General features: G+C 43.6%; 1 protein-coding gene across 1 annotated transcript; it reads right to left on the minus strand.

Annotated features, from left to right (window-relative positions):
- Window positions 1-271: 271 nt before the first annotated feature.
- Window positions 272-13684, minus strand: HRH4 (histamine receptor H4). Its single transcript, XM_006127206.3, has 3 exons — window positions 13241-13684; window positions 10827-10993; window positions 272-1207 (listed from the first exon to the last, which is right to left on the minus strand). The coding sequence occupies exons 1-3, from the start codon at window positions 13491-13493 to the stop codon at window positions 395-397; spliced, it is 1233 nt and encodes a 410-aa protein (XP_006127268.2). The 5' UTR covers window positions 13494-13684; the 3' UTR covers window positions 272-394.
- Between the last annotated feature and the right edge of the window lie 769 nt (window positions 13685-14453).

Consider the following 14453-nt stretch of genomic DNA (forward strand, 5'->3'; position numbering starts at 1 on the left):
CATTGAAATGTGTGATGCAGACTGATGTGTCTTTCCCATGGATGCTGCTGTAGCAGTCTTTAAATATATATGACTTGTGTTGTCCAAATTGTAAATAAATAGTATGAATAAAAGAAATGGATCCTGCTCTGTGCCTGAAAAACAAAATTAATAAATTAAAGGTATAGTGCACAATCCGGTAAAAGTGGCTGTTGAATTTGACATGACATGAGCAAACGAAAAGGAAACTAATGCAATGAAAATGATTAGACTATTAGCAAATTCACATTTATTGCATTCTTGACTGATGCCACCTAAGACACACATTTATCTACTGTATTACTGAAGATAATCAGAACAAGCTTAACTAAAATAAGGTGAGGGTGCTTCTCTTGTCTCTTCATAGTGAGCCAAACTAAGAAACTGACTGGGCTGGTGTCAATACCTCAATCTTCTTGGGGCACAATATTTTCCTGAAAGCCTGTCGAAACCTAGCATGGCAGAGAGGGTAGAGGAAAGGATTCACAGAAGAATTGAGCCACAAAAGCCAAAATGTTATTTCATACATGGATTCGTGGATACACCCTTCATAGCAAGCTGCACGAACTATCATAAGTAATGAATATGGTGCCCAGCAAATGACAAAGACAAAGACAATAATGGCAAGTGACTTGGCAATTTTTTTGTCCCTGTCCAATTTTGATTTGGTCTTCATTCTGGGGGCTACTGACTGATCCTTGTCAGGGGTTACAGAATAGCCTCTAGCCACATGTCTACGGCTGGTCCCCAGTGACTGCATCACTGTCCTGGAAGAAGTAGAAGTACTGTCCTGTGTTTCTAAATCATGAGAAGAAACTTCTTCCTTAAGTGAGCAATGGTCAGCCATCAAAACTTTGTTTCCTGTTGAAGATACAGACATCTGTTTGCTACAGGTGACTGTGCTCTGGAGCCTGATTCTCTGGCGATTTTGTATATCCTGGTAGATTTGAATGTTGAAATAGGCCACAAAGATACAAGGTATGAAGAATTCAAAGACGGAAGCACACAGGAGAAAGGACCAGTTGTTATGGAATCCAGCATAGCAGTTTCCATCATGTGTGATGTTTTTGTCAACCACATGTTCCCAAATGATGAGTGCAGGGCCATAGATTAAGAATGCAAAGACCCAGATTGCCAGCATTTTAGCAACAGTATTTGAAGTCATTTTCTGTTCAATCCTGTATGTCACCTAAAAGTAAAAGACTCCCATGTCAGTCACATATTGAGTTCTCTTTATAACTAGTATAAATACTTTGTAAAAATTTCTGGGAATAACCGAATAAACGCTGCAAAACCTGTGATTCCCAGAGATAAACGTATTCAATCTCAGTCCCTTTGAGATTAAAAAAAAACAAAACACAAGACTGGTTCTTCCCTGCCACCACCCAAGTGATTCCAAGAACATCAGGGAAGAAATCACTTGGGAAATCCCCTCCCCAAGGTAAAACTCTCCTCCCTCTGCCCCAGCCTCTGTTTTGCTTGGAGTTGGAAAAACAGAGGGAATCCACAGACAACAATGGACTCTGCCCTTGTAACTAGGCACTTAGTCCTAAGGACACAATAAACCGGTTAATTAGAATAAAAAGAAAACTCTTTTATTATAAAAAAACAAACTATTTTTGCAAGCGTAGGAAATTGGCTAGATGGTAAATAGCCACCATTTGATATATACTCAGAGAAAGTCCCTGGGCTGTAATCCTTAGTTACAAAAGAGAAAAACAATAAGCCAGCTCAGACATGATTTCCAAACTCCCAAACAAAGAAAACAATAAACCCTGACAGACTATCCTCATCTGAAGAAGTGGGTTGGGCCCATGAAAGCTCACGATACCATCTACATGTTTTGTTAGTCAATAAAATGCCACTAGACTATTCATTGTTTTTTAAGTTTTTCTAGTTACGGACTAACTTGGCTACCCCTCTGAAACTTCTGTAATAAGAAAGTAATTATGACTGCTTCCAAACATTAGATAGCATCTAAATTTGAAGAGTTATGATGCTTTATTTATCATTTAAATGTTCACTCAGATTCCTTTAGTTGTTTAGGGTTATATAGATTACCAGATTTTTTTTTAAAGTATCCAGCAGCAAAAAGGTTGCCTGTGCAACCTTAATTGAGACCCCTTGTGTATATGCACTACGACAGTGATTAATTACATGGTCACTTACTACTTTTTCCCACAGGACCCTGACTCATTCAATGCATAGGATTTATGGTATTTCCTGAATGAGCAGTTATTCAATAGTTTGTTGTTTTCCTTATTTTTCAGTATTTGGCCCCAGGATTTATTTATTGCACACTATTCAAATCCTGCTCTCAAGACAGAATTAGTAATTTCCTCATGGGCTTGTCTGTGGCACTTATCACTATAGCATCTGAGTGTTTCACCTGGAAATAGAGAGAGTATCAGCATTCCTATTTTACACATAGTGACTGAAGTACAGAGACAATGACAAAATTATCCACTAATTTTGGGTACCAATCTAAAATGGTTTAATTTTTTTTCATAAGACATAATATTTTACAACACTTTTGTCTGTTCAAAGCACAGCTCCCTCTGACTTCAGCAATAGCAGTGAGTGCTCAGGACTGTGCAAATAAGACCCCGGGTGTCTCAATTTGGGATACAGACAATAAAAAATATAATTAAGTAGCCACTTGTGAAAAGTCTGGTGTAGGTGATTTGCCCAGCATCACATAGGAGCTCTATGGCAGAGGCAGGGATAGAACCCAATATCCCAGGATTCTATTCCTGCTCCATTCACTATGTACCTTCCAATCCTCCCTCTTAGCAATGGGGGGATAGGCCTTTGGTTTTGGCATAGGCCTACTCCTGCCTGTCCCAGACTTGCAAGTAGTATACACCTTCCATTTCTGCACTTAGGGGATGTCTAGACTAAATGGCTCCGTCGACGCTTCATTTTTTAAATCACTTCGTTATTTAAATCGCCGCTTCATTTTCCTATGTCTAGTAAACTCATCTACAAGGCTCCGTTGATGGAGCCATGTAGTCTAGACATACCCTTAATGAGTCACAGATCCAGAAGTAAGAACAGCCTGTGATCATGTAATTAATGATTGTTTCATTCTACACATGCATTCTTCCTAACTTTTGAGGGCTAAATACTGCAACTTTAATACTCCATAAGAGAAAGTTACTCACCCTGTGCAGTAACGATGGTTCTTCGAGATGCGTGTCCCGTGGGTGCTCCACTATATGGATGCTCCACTATAGGTGTTGGGCTTGTCCCGGTGCCACAGATTGGAGAATTTTCGTAGCTGTAGTCCGCCGGACCGCGCATGCACGAAGCGCAGCTCGTGCTCTTTCGCCCCGTTTGTGTTCATGCGGTCCGGCTCCCGCCAGTTCCTCCTGATCCTCTTGGTCTGAAAGACAAATAGAAATTCCGAAGAGGGGAGGAGGGCGGGTCGTGGAGCACCCATGGGACACGCATCTCGAAGAACCATCGTTACTGCACAGGGTGAGTAACTTCCTCTTCTTCTTCGAGCAGTGTCCCGTGGGTGCTCCACTATAGGTGAATTTGCAGCAGTAGCCCCTAAAAGGAGGGGGGTTCGGAGCTATCGTGCTGCAACTGAGGACAGCATCGCTGTTGCCACTGCTCCTTCTGGAAGGTGGAGGTTGGGAATGGCATAGTGCTTGGCAAAGGTGAAATTTGACGACCACGTAGCAGCCCTACAAATGTCTTTTAGAGGTACGCCCTTCAAGAATATAGTTGATGTAGCGACTGCACGCGTGGAATGCGCTGTCGGATTCTGTAGCAGCGGTCTACTACATAGGGTATAGCATTCCTTTATGCAATTCACTATGATTGACGAAATGCGTTGTGCTGACAACTGTTGACCCTTAGAACGATCGGCTGTAGACCCGAACAGATTGTTTGTCTTCCTGATGGACCTGGTTCTGTCTATGTAGAAAGCCAGGGCACGTCTGGCATCCAAAGTGTGTAGCCGAGCTTGTTCTGCCAAGATGTGGGGCTTTGGGTAGAAAGTGGGAAGCACTATCGGCTCATTGATGTGAAATTTTGAATTCACTTTTGGAAGGAAAGTGGGTTGAGGACATAAAATGACTCCTTGATCAGTAAACAGAGTGTATGGGGGTAAGGCCAATAAGGCAGCCAGCTCACCAACCCGTCTTGCAGAGGTTATAGCCGTGAGAAAGATAACTTTCATTGTGAGAGTGCGCAAGTCACATGTGGCCAAGGGCTCAAAGGGTTTTTGAGTTAACGTATTAAGAACGAGCTCTAGGTCCCATGGTTGCGCTGGTTGTGTTCGGTGTGGAAAGAGATTATGTAAGCCTTTCATGAAACGTAGCATCGTCGGGTGAGAGAAAACTGAGTAACCATCCACAGTGTGGTGTAACGCAGTGATTGCGGCGACGTGCACTCTAAGAGAGGTGAGCTCTTGAGGTGCACGAGGTAGTCCAGAATACGGTGGATGGGCACAGAGTAAGGATCCAGGGATGCCGACGCGCACCATGCAGAAAATCGTGCCCATTTGTGAAGGTAGGTGGATCTCGTGGATAATTTCCTGCTATGTAAAAGAATGTGTTTGACCTCTTGCGAACAGATCATTTCTGTTTGTTGGAACCAACTAGGAACCATGCCATCAGTGCCAGAAGATCGATCTGGGGATGGAACAGGCACTGCCTGTTCTGGACAAGGAGGTCGCACCTCTTGGACAGAGGGAATGGACGCTGCGCTGACATATGATGGAGGTAAGGAAACCACGTTTGTCTTGGCCAAAAAGGAGCTATCAGGATTACAGTGTCTTTGTCCATCAGTATCTTTTCTAGTACTCTGGGGATTAGAGGTGTGGGAGGGAACGCATACAGCAGTTGATGACTCCAATTGTATAGGAAGGCGTCTCCCTTGGAGTTCCGACCTATTCCTGCCCTTGAACAGTATTGGGGGCATTTGGCGTTCATGCGGGTCGCAAATAGGTCCACTGTTGGGAATCCCCAGGAGCGGAATATGGTTAAGAGGACTTCCGGGTGAAGCTACCATTCGTGCTTCAGGGAAAAATGTCTGCTTAGTGCATCGGCTATAGAGTTCTGCTGACCGGGTAAGTATTCTGCAATCAGGGAGATTTTGTGGTGGATGCACCAATTCCATAAGGCAATTGCCTCGGCGCAGAGTGACCGGGACCGGGCCCCGCCCTGCCTGTTTATATAGTATACTGTCGTCATGTTGTCAGTAAAAATTCAGATAGTTTGGGCATGAATCTTTGGGAGAAAGTGACGACAGGCATTGCGCACCGCTCGTAATTCTAGGAGATTGATATGCATTATCGACTCCTCTGGGGACCAAAGCCCTTGTACCTGATTGTGTTCCAGGTGTTCCAGCCTATTAAGGATGCGTCGGTGGTCAGCTGTATTGTCGGGTGTTGGCAATGAAATGGCACACCCGACATCAGATTCTTGGGGACTGTCCACCAAGTTAGAGAATTTGTGACGTGCACGGGGATTGATACCCGTTTGTGGACATCTCGAACATTTGGAGTATAAACCGTAGCTATCCAGTGCTGAAGGCAACGGAAGTGTAGTCTTGCATGCTCAACAACGTATGTCATGGCTGCCATGTGTCCCATAAGCCGGAGACATTGTAGGACCGAGGGTCTGGGACTGGTGGTGATGGCCTGTATAAGGTCTTGCATTGCTTGAAATCTGGTTATTGGCAATAGAGCACAAGCAGTGGTTGAATCGAGTTGTGCGCCTATAAATTGTATCGACTGTTGTGGCGTCATGGCCGATTTTGAAATGTTGATGATCAGGCCCAAGGTTTCGAAAACTGTTTTCATGAGGCGTGTCGCACGGAGAGCCTCCACCGCTGAAGGAGCCTTGATTAGGCAGTCATCTAGGTAGGGGAATATTATTACGCCTAGACGTCGTAGGTACGCTGTTACCACTGCCAGCGTCTTGGAGAAAACCCTGGGAGCCAACAAGAGACCGAAGGGCAGGACCCTGTATTGAAAATGGCCTGCTCCTAGTTGAAAACGTAGAAATTGTCTGTGAGCCAGGTGTATCGCTACATGAAAATAGGCATCCTGTAAATCAAGGGACGTGAACCAATCTCCGCTGTGAAGCGCTGGAATGATAGTGGCTAGAGTAACCATTCTGAAGCGGTACCTGCGGAGGTACCAGTTTAATCCTCTGAGGTCGAGGATCGGTCTCCATCCCCCTGATTTTTTCTCTGTTAGGAAATATCGAGAATAGAACCCCCGTCCCCAGAATTGTTTTGGTACTATTTCTATTGCTCCGATGGCGAGGAGGTGATCAACCTCTTGTTTTAAGAGAGGCTCGTGAGATGGGTCCCTGAAAAGGGATGGGGCGGGGGGATTGGGTGAGGGTAGAGTGGTGAATGGAATGGTATGCCCTAGTGTGATTGTTTGCAGTACCCATCTGTCGGTGGTGATATGAGACCATCGGAGTTCGAAAGGTCTCAGGCGGTGGTGGAATAATGCCTGTGGAAGTTTGGGATGGGTGTTCAGCAGAATGGTGCACAGTCCCTCGGCTGGGATGTCAAACTTGTTGCTTGGCATTTAGACGGCCAGATGTTTTTGGCTGAGGTCTTCTCTTCTGCTGTCGCTGCCGGTTGCGTTGCTGGTCCTGCTGTCTGTATTGGGATGGCTGAAAGGCAAACGATCTCTGTTTCTGATATGGAGTATACCTTTTCCGACGGAAGGGAGGAGTATACATGCCCAGAGTCTTGAGTGTGGTTCTAGAGTCTTTACCCGAATGAAGCACCTGATCAGTTTTTGTCAGAAAAGAGATTCTGTCTGTCAAAGGGTAGGTCTTGGACTTTGGTCAGAAGGTCTTTAGGAACTGCCGCCTGGTGTAGCAACGAGGCCCTGCGCATGACCACGGATGTAGCTGTGGTACGCGCTGTGGTATCAGCCATGTCCAGAGCTATGTGAAGAGCTGTTCTGGAAGCAATATAGCCCTCATGGACCACCGCTTTAAGGACCTCCCTTTTGCCCTCAGATAGATGGTCCAGTAGGGGCGCTAGTTTGGCATAGTTATCAAAGCTATGGTTAGCTAATAGCGCCGCATAATTTGCCATCCGGAGTGAAAGGGTAGCAGACGAGTAGACCTTTCGTCCGAAGAGGTCTAGCTGTTTCATGTCCCTGTCCGGGACACTCGGTCTTTGCTGCGGGCCCCTCGTTCTTTGTTGGGCCGCATCGGCGACCAGAGAATTTGGTGGAGGATGAGAGAAAAGGAACTCCATCCCTTTCGCCGGAACGTAATATTTTTTGTCAGCCTTTTTGTTGGTGGCCGGTGCAGAAGCCGGCAGCTGCCATATGTCATCAACAATCTCCAGGATGGCATCATCCAATGGGAGAGCCACCTTCACCTGTTGTGAAGGATGAAGGTTTCTAAGCAAGTGGTGGGATTTCTGCTGAACTTCCGCAAGCTGTACTTTTTGTGATACCGCCACTCTTCTGAAAAGGTCTTGAAACTGACGAAGGTCGTCCGATGGAGATGTGTCTTCCTGAAATACGGCATCATCCGAGAGGAAGAGAATTGGTCGGTAGGAGATTGATGTTGAGACTCATCCTCAGTGGTATGTTGTAGGAGTACCTGAGGCTCAGGTGGTTGGGGCGGCGGGATACTTGATGGAGTTGGTGGTCTGGCTGTTGCTGGTAAGGATTGACAGTCCCTGCTGTGTGGTGTGTGTGAACGATGAGGAGAGTAGGACACCGAGGAATGTCGAGACTGGAAGTAGTGTCTATAATAACGGTGTTCCGGTGACCTATGATAATATGAGGAGCGGTGCGGAGATCTAGAATAGTAACGGGATCTGTGAAAGGTATAATACGCATAGCGCCCGGAACGTGACGGAGACCGGGGAGATAGAGATCGTTCTCTGGATCTCGGGGTCAGTGGAGGTGACCAGTGATAACGGCATCTTGGCGAGACACGTGGAGAATGGTAAACCCTCTGCGAGTGTCTGATAGATTGGGGAGAGAGTCCTGATGAAGGAGAAGGCGGATCAGGTGAAAATTGGATGTTTTCTGGTGAGGGAGAAGGTGTAATGATTCTCCTCGATGTTCGGTGCGTGGATGACTCAGTTCGTCCCGCAGAAGGTCGTGGAGGCTGCACATTTCCTTCCATCGGTGCCGACGGTGCCATGTCAGAAGGCGGAGAACGTTGTGGGAGAACAGACTCCCGAGCCAGAGTGAGTTCCCGCACCGAAGAGTCGCTCGGCGCTGGCGAGTTACTCGGTGCCGGCGAAGCGCGCGGTGCCTGACCATCTGACGGTGCCGGGGGGCGACACGGTGCTGGCGACGCGTTCGGTGCCAGGGGTTCCTTCGGTGCCGAGGTGGTCGGTTCCGTAGGAGTGGTCTGCGTCGGGGTCGCTTGCGGTGCCGCCGTCGGCAGCGCAGCGGGTGTTCTCGGTGCCGCATGTAACGTCGGTGCCAGGAACGGCTTCGGTGCCGACGATGACTTAGGTGCCCGAAGAGTCACGGGCTGCGGCGCCGAGGTACTGCGGCTGGGCTTTGCCTTAGAGCCATGCACGCCCGAGGTACCAGGTTTGTCCCCCATGCTAACACGTGTCGGGGGAAGGGAACGAGAAGGCGATGGTCTTTTCTTCACCTTCTTTGGGGACGGCTCAGCTGAAGGAGCAGGGAGGGATCCGGGATTTGCTCCATCTTGTGGCTGTAATGCCCTATCAAAGAGGAGCATTTTGAGCCTCACGTCCCTGTCCTTCCTCGCTCTCGTGGTAAGCTTGGAGCAGTGAGGGCACTTCTGGGGTATGTGCTCCTCACCCAAACAGCGGATGCAGAGAGCGTGACCGTCGGAGGCAGGCATTGCTTCGTGACATGAGCTGCACTTTTTAAAACCAGGAGAACCGGGCATGGTCACCTCTGTCTTCTTCTGACGGGGTAAGAAGAAAACTATATACAGTAGAAACTATTTACAAATAAAAAAAAAATATTTTCTTCAGAAGTTAACTAACGACTATGACTAAAAGTAATGTCAGTATATAACTGGAAAGAACTAACTATGAACTAAACTAACTAAATCCTAAAAGTTCTCTCTCTCTCTCAGCCTGACAGAGTCTGAGGAGAAAACAGTATTCCGTCCGCGGCCGAGGACGATCAGGAGGAACTGGCGGGAGCCGGACAGCGCGAACACAAACGGCGCGAAAGAGCACGAGCCGCGCTTCGCGCATGTGCGGTCTGGCGGACTACGGCTATGAAAATTCTCCGATCTGCGGCGCTGGGACAAGCCCGACACCTATAGTGGAGCACCCATATAGTGGAGCACCCACGGGACACTGCTCGAAGAAGAAATGTAGGTTTTCTGGGTGCAATGTTATAGAGCTTTTTTGTTTAAAGCAAACTGGAAAAAAATTCTATCCTATAGCATCCTACCAACACTCACATGGGTCATCAGCAGGCTTGGAACCTTTAGATCCAAAGCACATAGCCTCTTGAGCTAACCCAGCAAGTGATATCAATATTAGCCTGTCATTCTCCATATAGGCCAGACACTAGGGGGAGGTGAACCCCACTTTGCCAGTGGGTTTCATGGACATTTACTGGCCACAGAGAAACATTAAGACTCAGGAAACAGGGTTTATTCCGGGTGGTAGATCTACGAAGGTGGTTACAGACCTTTCTGTCCTTGCTGCTCCGATCTGTCCTTGGTCCAGTCCTAGTGTAATCTCCTGTCCTCTCTTAGTCCCCATCCAAAACTCCCACTAGCTCCAACTTGGCTCCATTTCCCAATTTCAATCTCACTTGAGTTCCCACCCTCCCCATTTAGCTCCTTTTCCTACTCTTCCCCTTCATCCACTCAACTCAGGCCCTGTCTTCCCATCATCAGCCTCTTTCAGGTGTTCATTCTCCCACCTCTTCATTCCGGCCCAATCCCCCATTCCCACTTTCTCCCTGCCCCTTGTTCTCATCTCCCCCCTTGCCACTGCCCCAGGCCTGATATTTCACAAGTCTGCCTGCAAGACAAGCAGCTTCTTCTTCATCATCGGGAGCACAAGACAGACATATTCCCTGTACCCAGTCCTAGTGCCACAGCAGCTCGCAGCATCCATGTGCAGCAATTGCAGCAGAAGACCAATTCCACACCCGCAAGATGATCAGTGAAGATGGAATTGTTAGAGAATTTAGCTGCCAAACTGACAACTCCTTACCAAGCCTACTCAAACAGATTTCCAGAGACTCTTAAAATGGGCTAATTTTCACAAGAATAGAAAAAAAAACATGCCTGAAAGCAGGGTAACCCTGATTCCAAATGTCAAGTCTCTGCTCCAGAGAATGGAAGAGCTAGAGCTACTCCATGAAACACTTAAGAGTTTTTATCACTGTCAAAACTAAGTATTACCTCTAATCTTATTCTGAGAAACAGATGAATTGTTAGCTGACACTTTCAACAACAAAGAATTCAGCCTGAGGAAGACAGCCAACATAGAAAACATCAACCAGGATGGTAAAAGTTTGTAAAAGTTGTAAGTTACATGAAAATAAGATCTTATAACTCCAGAGAACATGAAATATAGGCACTATTACCTGTGCCACCTATAACTTAGATTAGCCAAATTCACTGGTCTGGGAGTGTGGAGAGTTATTTCCAGGTCTGCCATTGACTCAGTGTGTGACTATGGGGAAGTCTCTTAAATTCTTTGCTGGATATGCTTATCCATCTTTGTAAAGTGCCTTCCACTCTATTGGTGAAAAGTGTTTATGTAAATGTTAGGTAGGATTCTAAACACACACAATTACATATAAATATCACAAGGCATATAAAATTATCTATGAATGTTATACTCACAGCTTTAGTAACTGACAGGAACCGATCATAGCTGATAAGGACAACATTAAATGCTGAAGCTGTGCACATAAGATAGTCTACAACTAGCCAGAGCTGGCAGACATGTCTTCCAAATTTCCACTTGCCTGTCAAGATGTAAGGGATATAGAGAGGGATACAGAATGCACCTAGAGAAAAAAATCAATTCAGTTATAGACAGGACTGCAAATGGTGCTATCCAGAACACAGAACAATTTTTGTGGTATCCAATTGAAAAACCACCAGATTGGAATTTTCAAAGCTGATGTCTGAACTACTACAGAAAGTTGACCTAAGATATGCAATTACAGCAGCACAAATAACATAGCCAGAGGTGATATACCTTAGACTTTGCAGTGACTCAACCTACACTGAGAGTGGTCGACAAAAGACACTCTCCCATCAACTTACCATACTCTTCTCCTCAGGGGGGCAGAATATAAGGATTGACTGCAGAATGATCAGCAGTCAATTAGTTGGGTCTTCACTAGACCCTCTAAATCAACCACTAGTGAATTAGTCTCAGAGCATTGATCTCCACTGTATGGTAGATGTAGCCAAACTCAAGTTCTCATGTTCTCAGTAAATTAGTTAATGGGTTCCTTTATACTTGATCTCAATGATGATTTTATGCACTGTTAATTCTCTGGAAGGTATAATATAGTTATTATTATTGGTATTTTCCAGACTTGCATGATAACTGAAGGAAAGAGTAACTAGTTTGTGGAATTTGCCTTACAGTTAGTGGTCTAAATGAAATAACTAAAGAAGTGAAGTGCAAAGTCTGGTATAAACAAATCAGACTATTGAACTGTATCAGCAAAAGAGATAATAAGATTTTATAGTTACCTATATTTACTCAGGCTAGAATTTTCCTCTTTTTGGCATTGAACTGGTAAGATATTAGCATGGAACATGCATGAAGCGGTCTCAACACCCAGGCTAAGCCTAAATTTAGGATCCTAAAATCCACATGTTGGCACTTAAACCTCTTTTCTAAGATGATGAGCACCTATACTTATCTTCAGTGGGACTAGATGAAGCTTAGAACCTCTGAAAAATCAAGTTATTTTTACATAGATGCCTAGATGTGGATTTAGGAATCTCTCTTTATACATGTAAATTTGAAAACGATGGCCACACTGGCAATCTTTCTCCTTTAGTTAGTACACAAAAGGCACAAGGTGTGAATTGTCTGTTTCGAGCATATCTGGGAATGACTTAAATATTCTGATGGGAAAGAGGAGCTATACAATAGAAACATGCATCAGGCACTTCTTGAAGTTATGTAGATGGCTCACTAGGAGGTTCTCCTTCTCCTGGATCAGTGAACTAATGACTGTCTTGCATTGGAAAACAGAAAGTTCTTTCTGCTGATCCAGGCTATCTTGTGAACTCGCTGAAAATCAGGGTGCCCCATGAGAACATTTATAACACCTCAAAATATGGTGCCCTCACTGAACTCCTAAACCAAAAGTTTCAAAAACAGAAACCTACAGCTACTGCTTAAATAAAATAAACAGGATATAAACATGTTACTTACTGAAAATTCAATAGTATCTTGGAAAAATTAACATTCTTGAAATATTAACATAGTAAAAGTTCTTAGTCTGAACTTACAATTATTTATTTCTCTTCTATACATTTGTTTAAATTCCATAGGGGGGGTATAATTTCAGATTTCAACAATCAATTTTGTTTATTTCAAGCATAGTTTTTTTTAAAGGGGATCTCTGTGTGTGCATGCATACATAGCATCAACCCACAGAAATAATCATTTATTCTTTGAGTATGTCCTTAAGTGTGCAGCCAGATACAGAAATGTACAGTGGAATGCTTACAAAAACTGCCTAATGCTAGTAAGTTAGCTAACAGTGAATGGAATGATGTAGTCTGTGTGCTCTTGAGGTGGAAAAAAATCTCTAATAATTCTTAAACTTTGGGCTACTGGCTAATTTCACCTGAATACAGAAAAATCAAAGGGTATTTGCAATACATACAAGATCTATTGATTAGAATATACCATGCTCCATCTGACAATCTACAATAAGAAGTTAAATTCCAAGTTTTAAAGATAAGTGGAGATTAAATAAAACAAGTTACAAACAATAACCCCTAAGCGGCAATGGTTTCATATCCATTCTACGTACAATAGTTGTTCTCTTTTCCAGAGCACACATCTTTCACATTACTAATAGTTCAATTTTTCTTTGTATTGCATTTCTGAGAATTAATAGTCTCCTAAAGTACTTTATACAGTTTCCACCCCATTATTCTGATCTTAAGTGTATGTTCAAGAAATGTGCATGTTAAGATAAATGCTACAATAAAAATAAACCTTTCTTTGCTTTAAACTATACAATGAATGTTACATTTGTTTCATTATAATAACTTACCCACTATAAAGTCTGAAATAGCAAGATTAAGAAAGAAATAATTACTCCGATGCCTAAGATTTTTGTTCACCAAAAAGGCTAGGATGACCAAGCCATTTCCAAAAACTGTAATCACGACTACCAAAACCATAAGAACTGCCAGAAACACCAAAACAGCCAATGTAAATTTTAGTTCTGAGTTCAATGTAGGTGAAGTTGTCCTTCTGCTATATGTTGTAGTCATGTATAAATCTTCAGCACTGTTGTTATCCATATCATGAAGCCTCTTCAGTCTCTTTTATGAAAAAGCAGTACAACGTTTCTAAGAAGGTAATGAAGATAAAGAATGTAATTAGGTACCATATATTGAAAAGCAAAATGTCGAGCATCCAAAATTATTTCATAAAGTAAAAAAAAATTGCAATATTCTGATGCTCAGTAAATCTAGATTTTGTACAGCTTCCTTGTTTTTAAAAGCATGCTTTGTTTAACTGAAATGTCTTGAAAACTGAATATGCAGAAGTATTACCAATAAACAGTGACGTTTTCAAGTACTCACTTTAAAGTACAGTGACTGTGTTTCCTTTAGTCTTTTCTTTGTTGCTGGAGGTCAAAAAAGCTGGCTTGAGAAATAGCTTTCTTGCTCACTCTTATTATAGACAAAAAAAATTGATTTTTAGAATAGTGTGTGGACCAGATTTTCTCTGAAATTTGTTAACCATGTACATGTATTTGCAGGAAATTAAATCTAGAGAAGAAAAAAAGAGGTTTAATTGCTTCAATATTTAGCTGGAAACAACAAATGATTATTTTATTCCTATAGATTGAGGTCTCATTTGCTTGATGATGTATGAGCATAACATGATATTGAAGATTAGAATTTTATATATTTTCCTTTTTATACAGTCTCTTTAGTTCAAAGCTCACATACAGCACAACTATTTCAGATATATTTTGGACTGATGTTAACCAATAAGATTTTAATCTTGCACCCACTAACACCTATTGATGTCATGACCAAGATCAGAAGCAAACTTTCTAAAAACAGGAGAGAAGTCCTGACCCTGGTGAAGTCAGTGGAAACTTTGCTTTTGGGGCCAGTGAGGCCAATGACTTCACCAAAGGGCTGGTAATAAAAAGAGAGTTGCAATTATGTGTGCACTTTAGTTTTTATTTGTATTCAAGCCATTCACTGGGCTCTTCAATACAGTTCTGGAAAAAAACCAAGCAATTT

Source organism: Pelodiscus sinensis, chromosome 2 (genome assembly GCF_049634645.1).
Source record: "Pelodiscus sinensis isolate JC-2024 chromosome 2, ASM4963464v1, whole genome shotgun sequence".
NCBI lineage: Eukaryota > Metazoa > Chordata > Testudines > Trionychidae > Pelodiscus > Pelodiscus sinensis.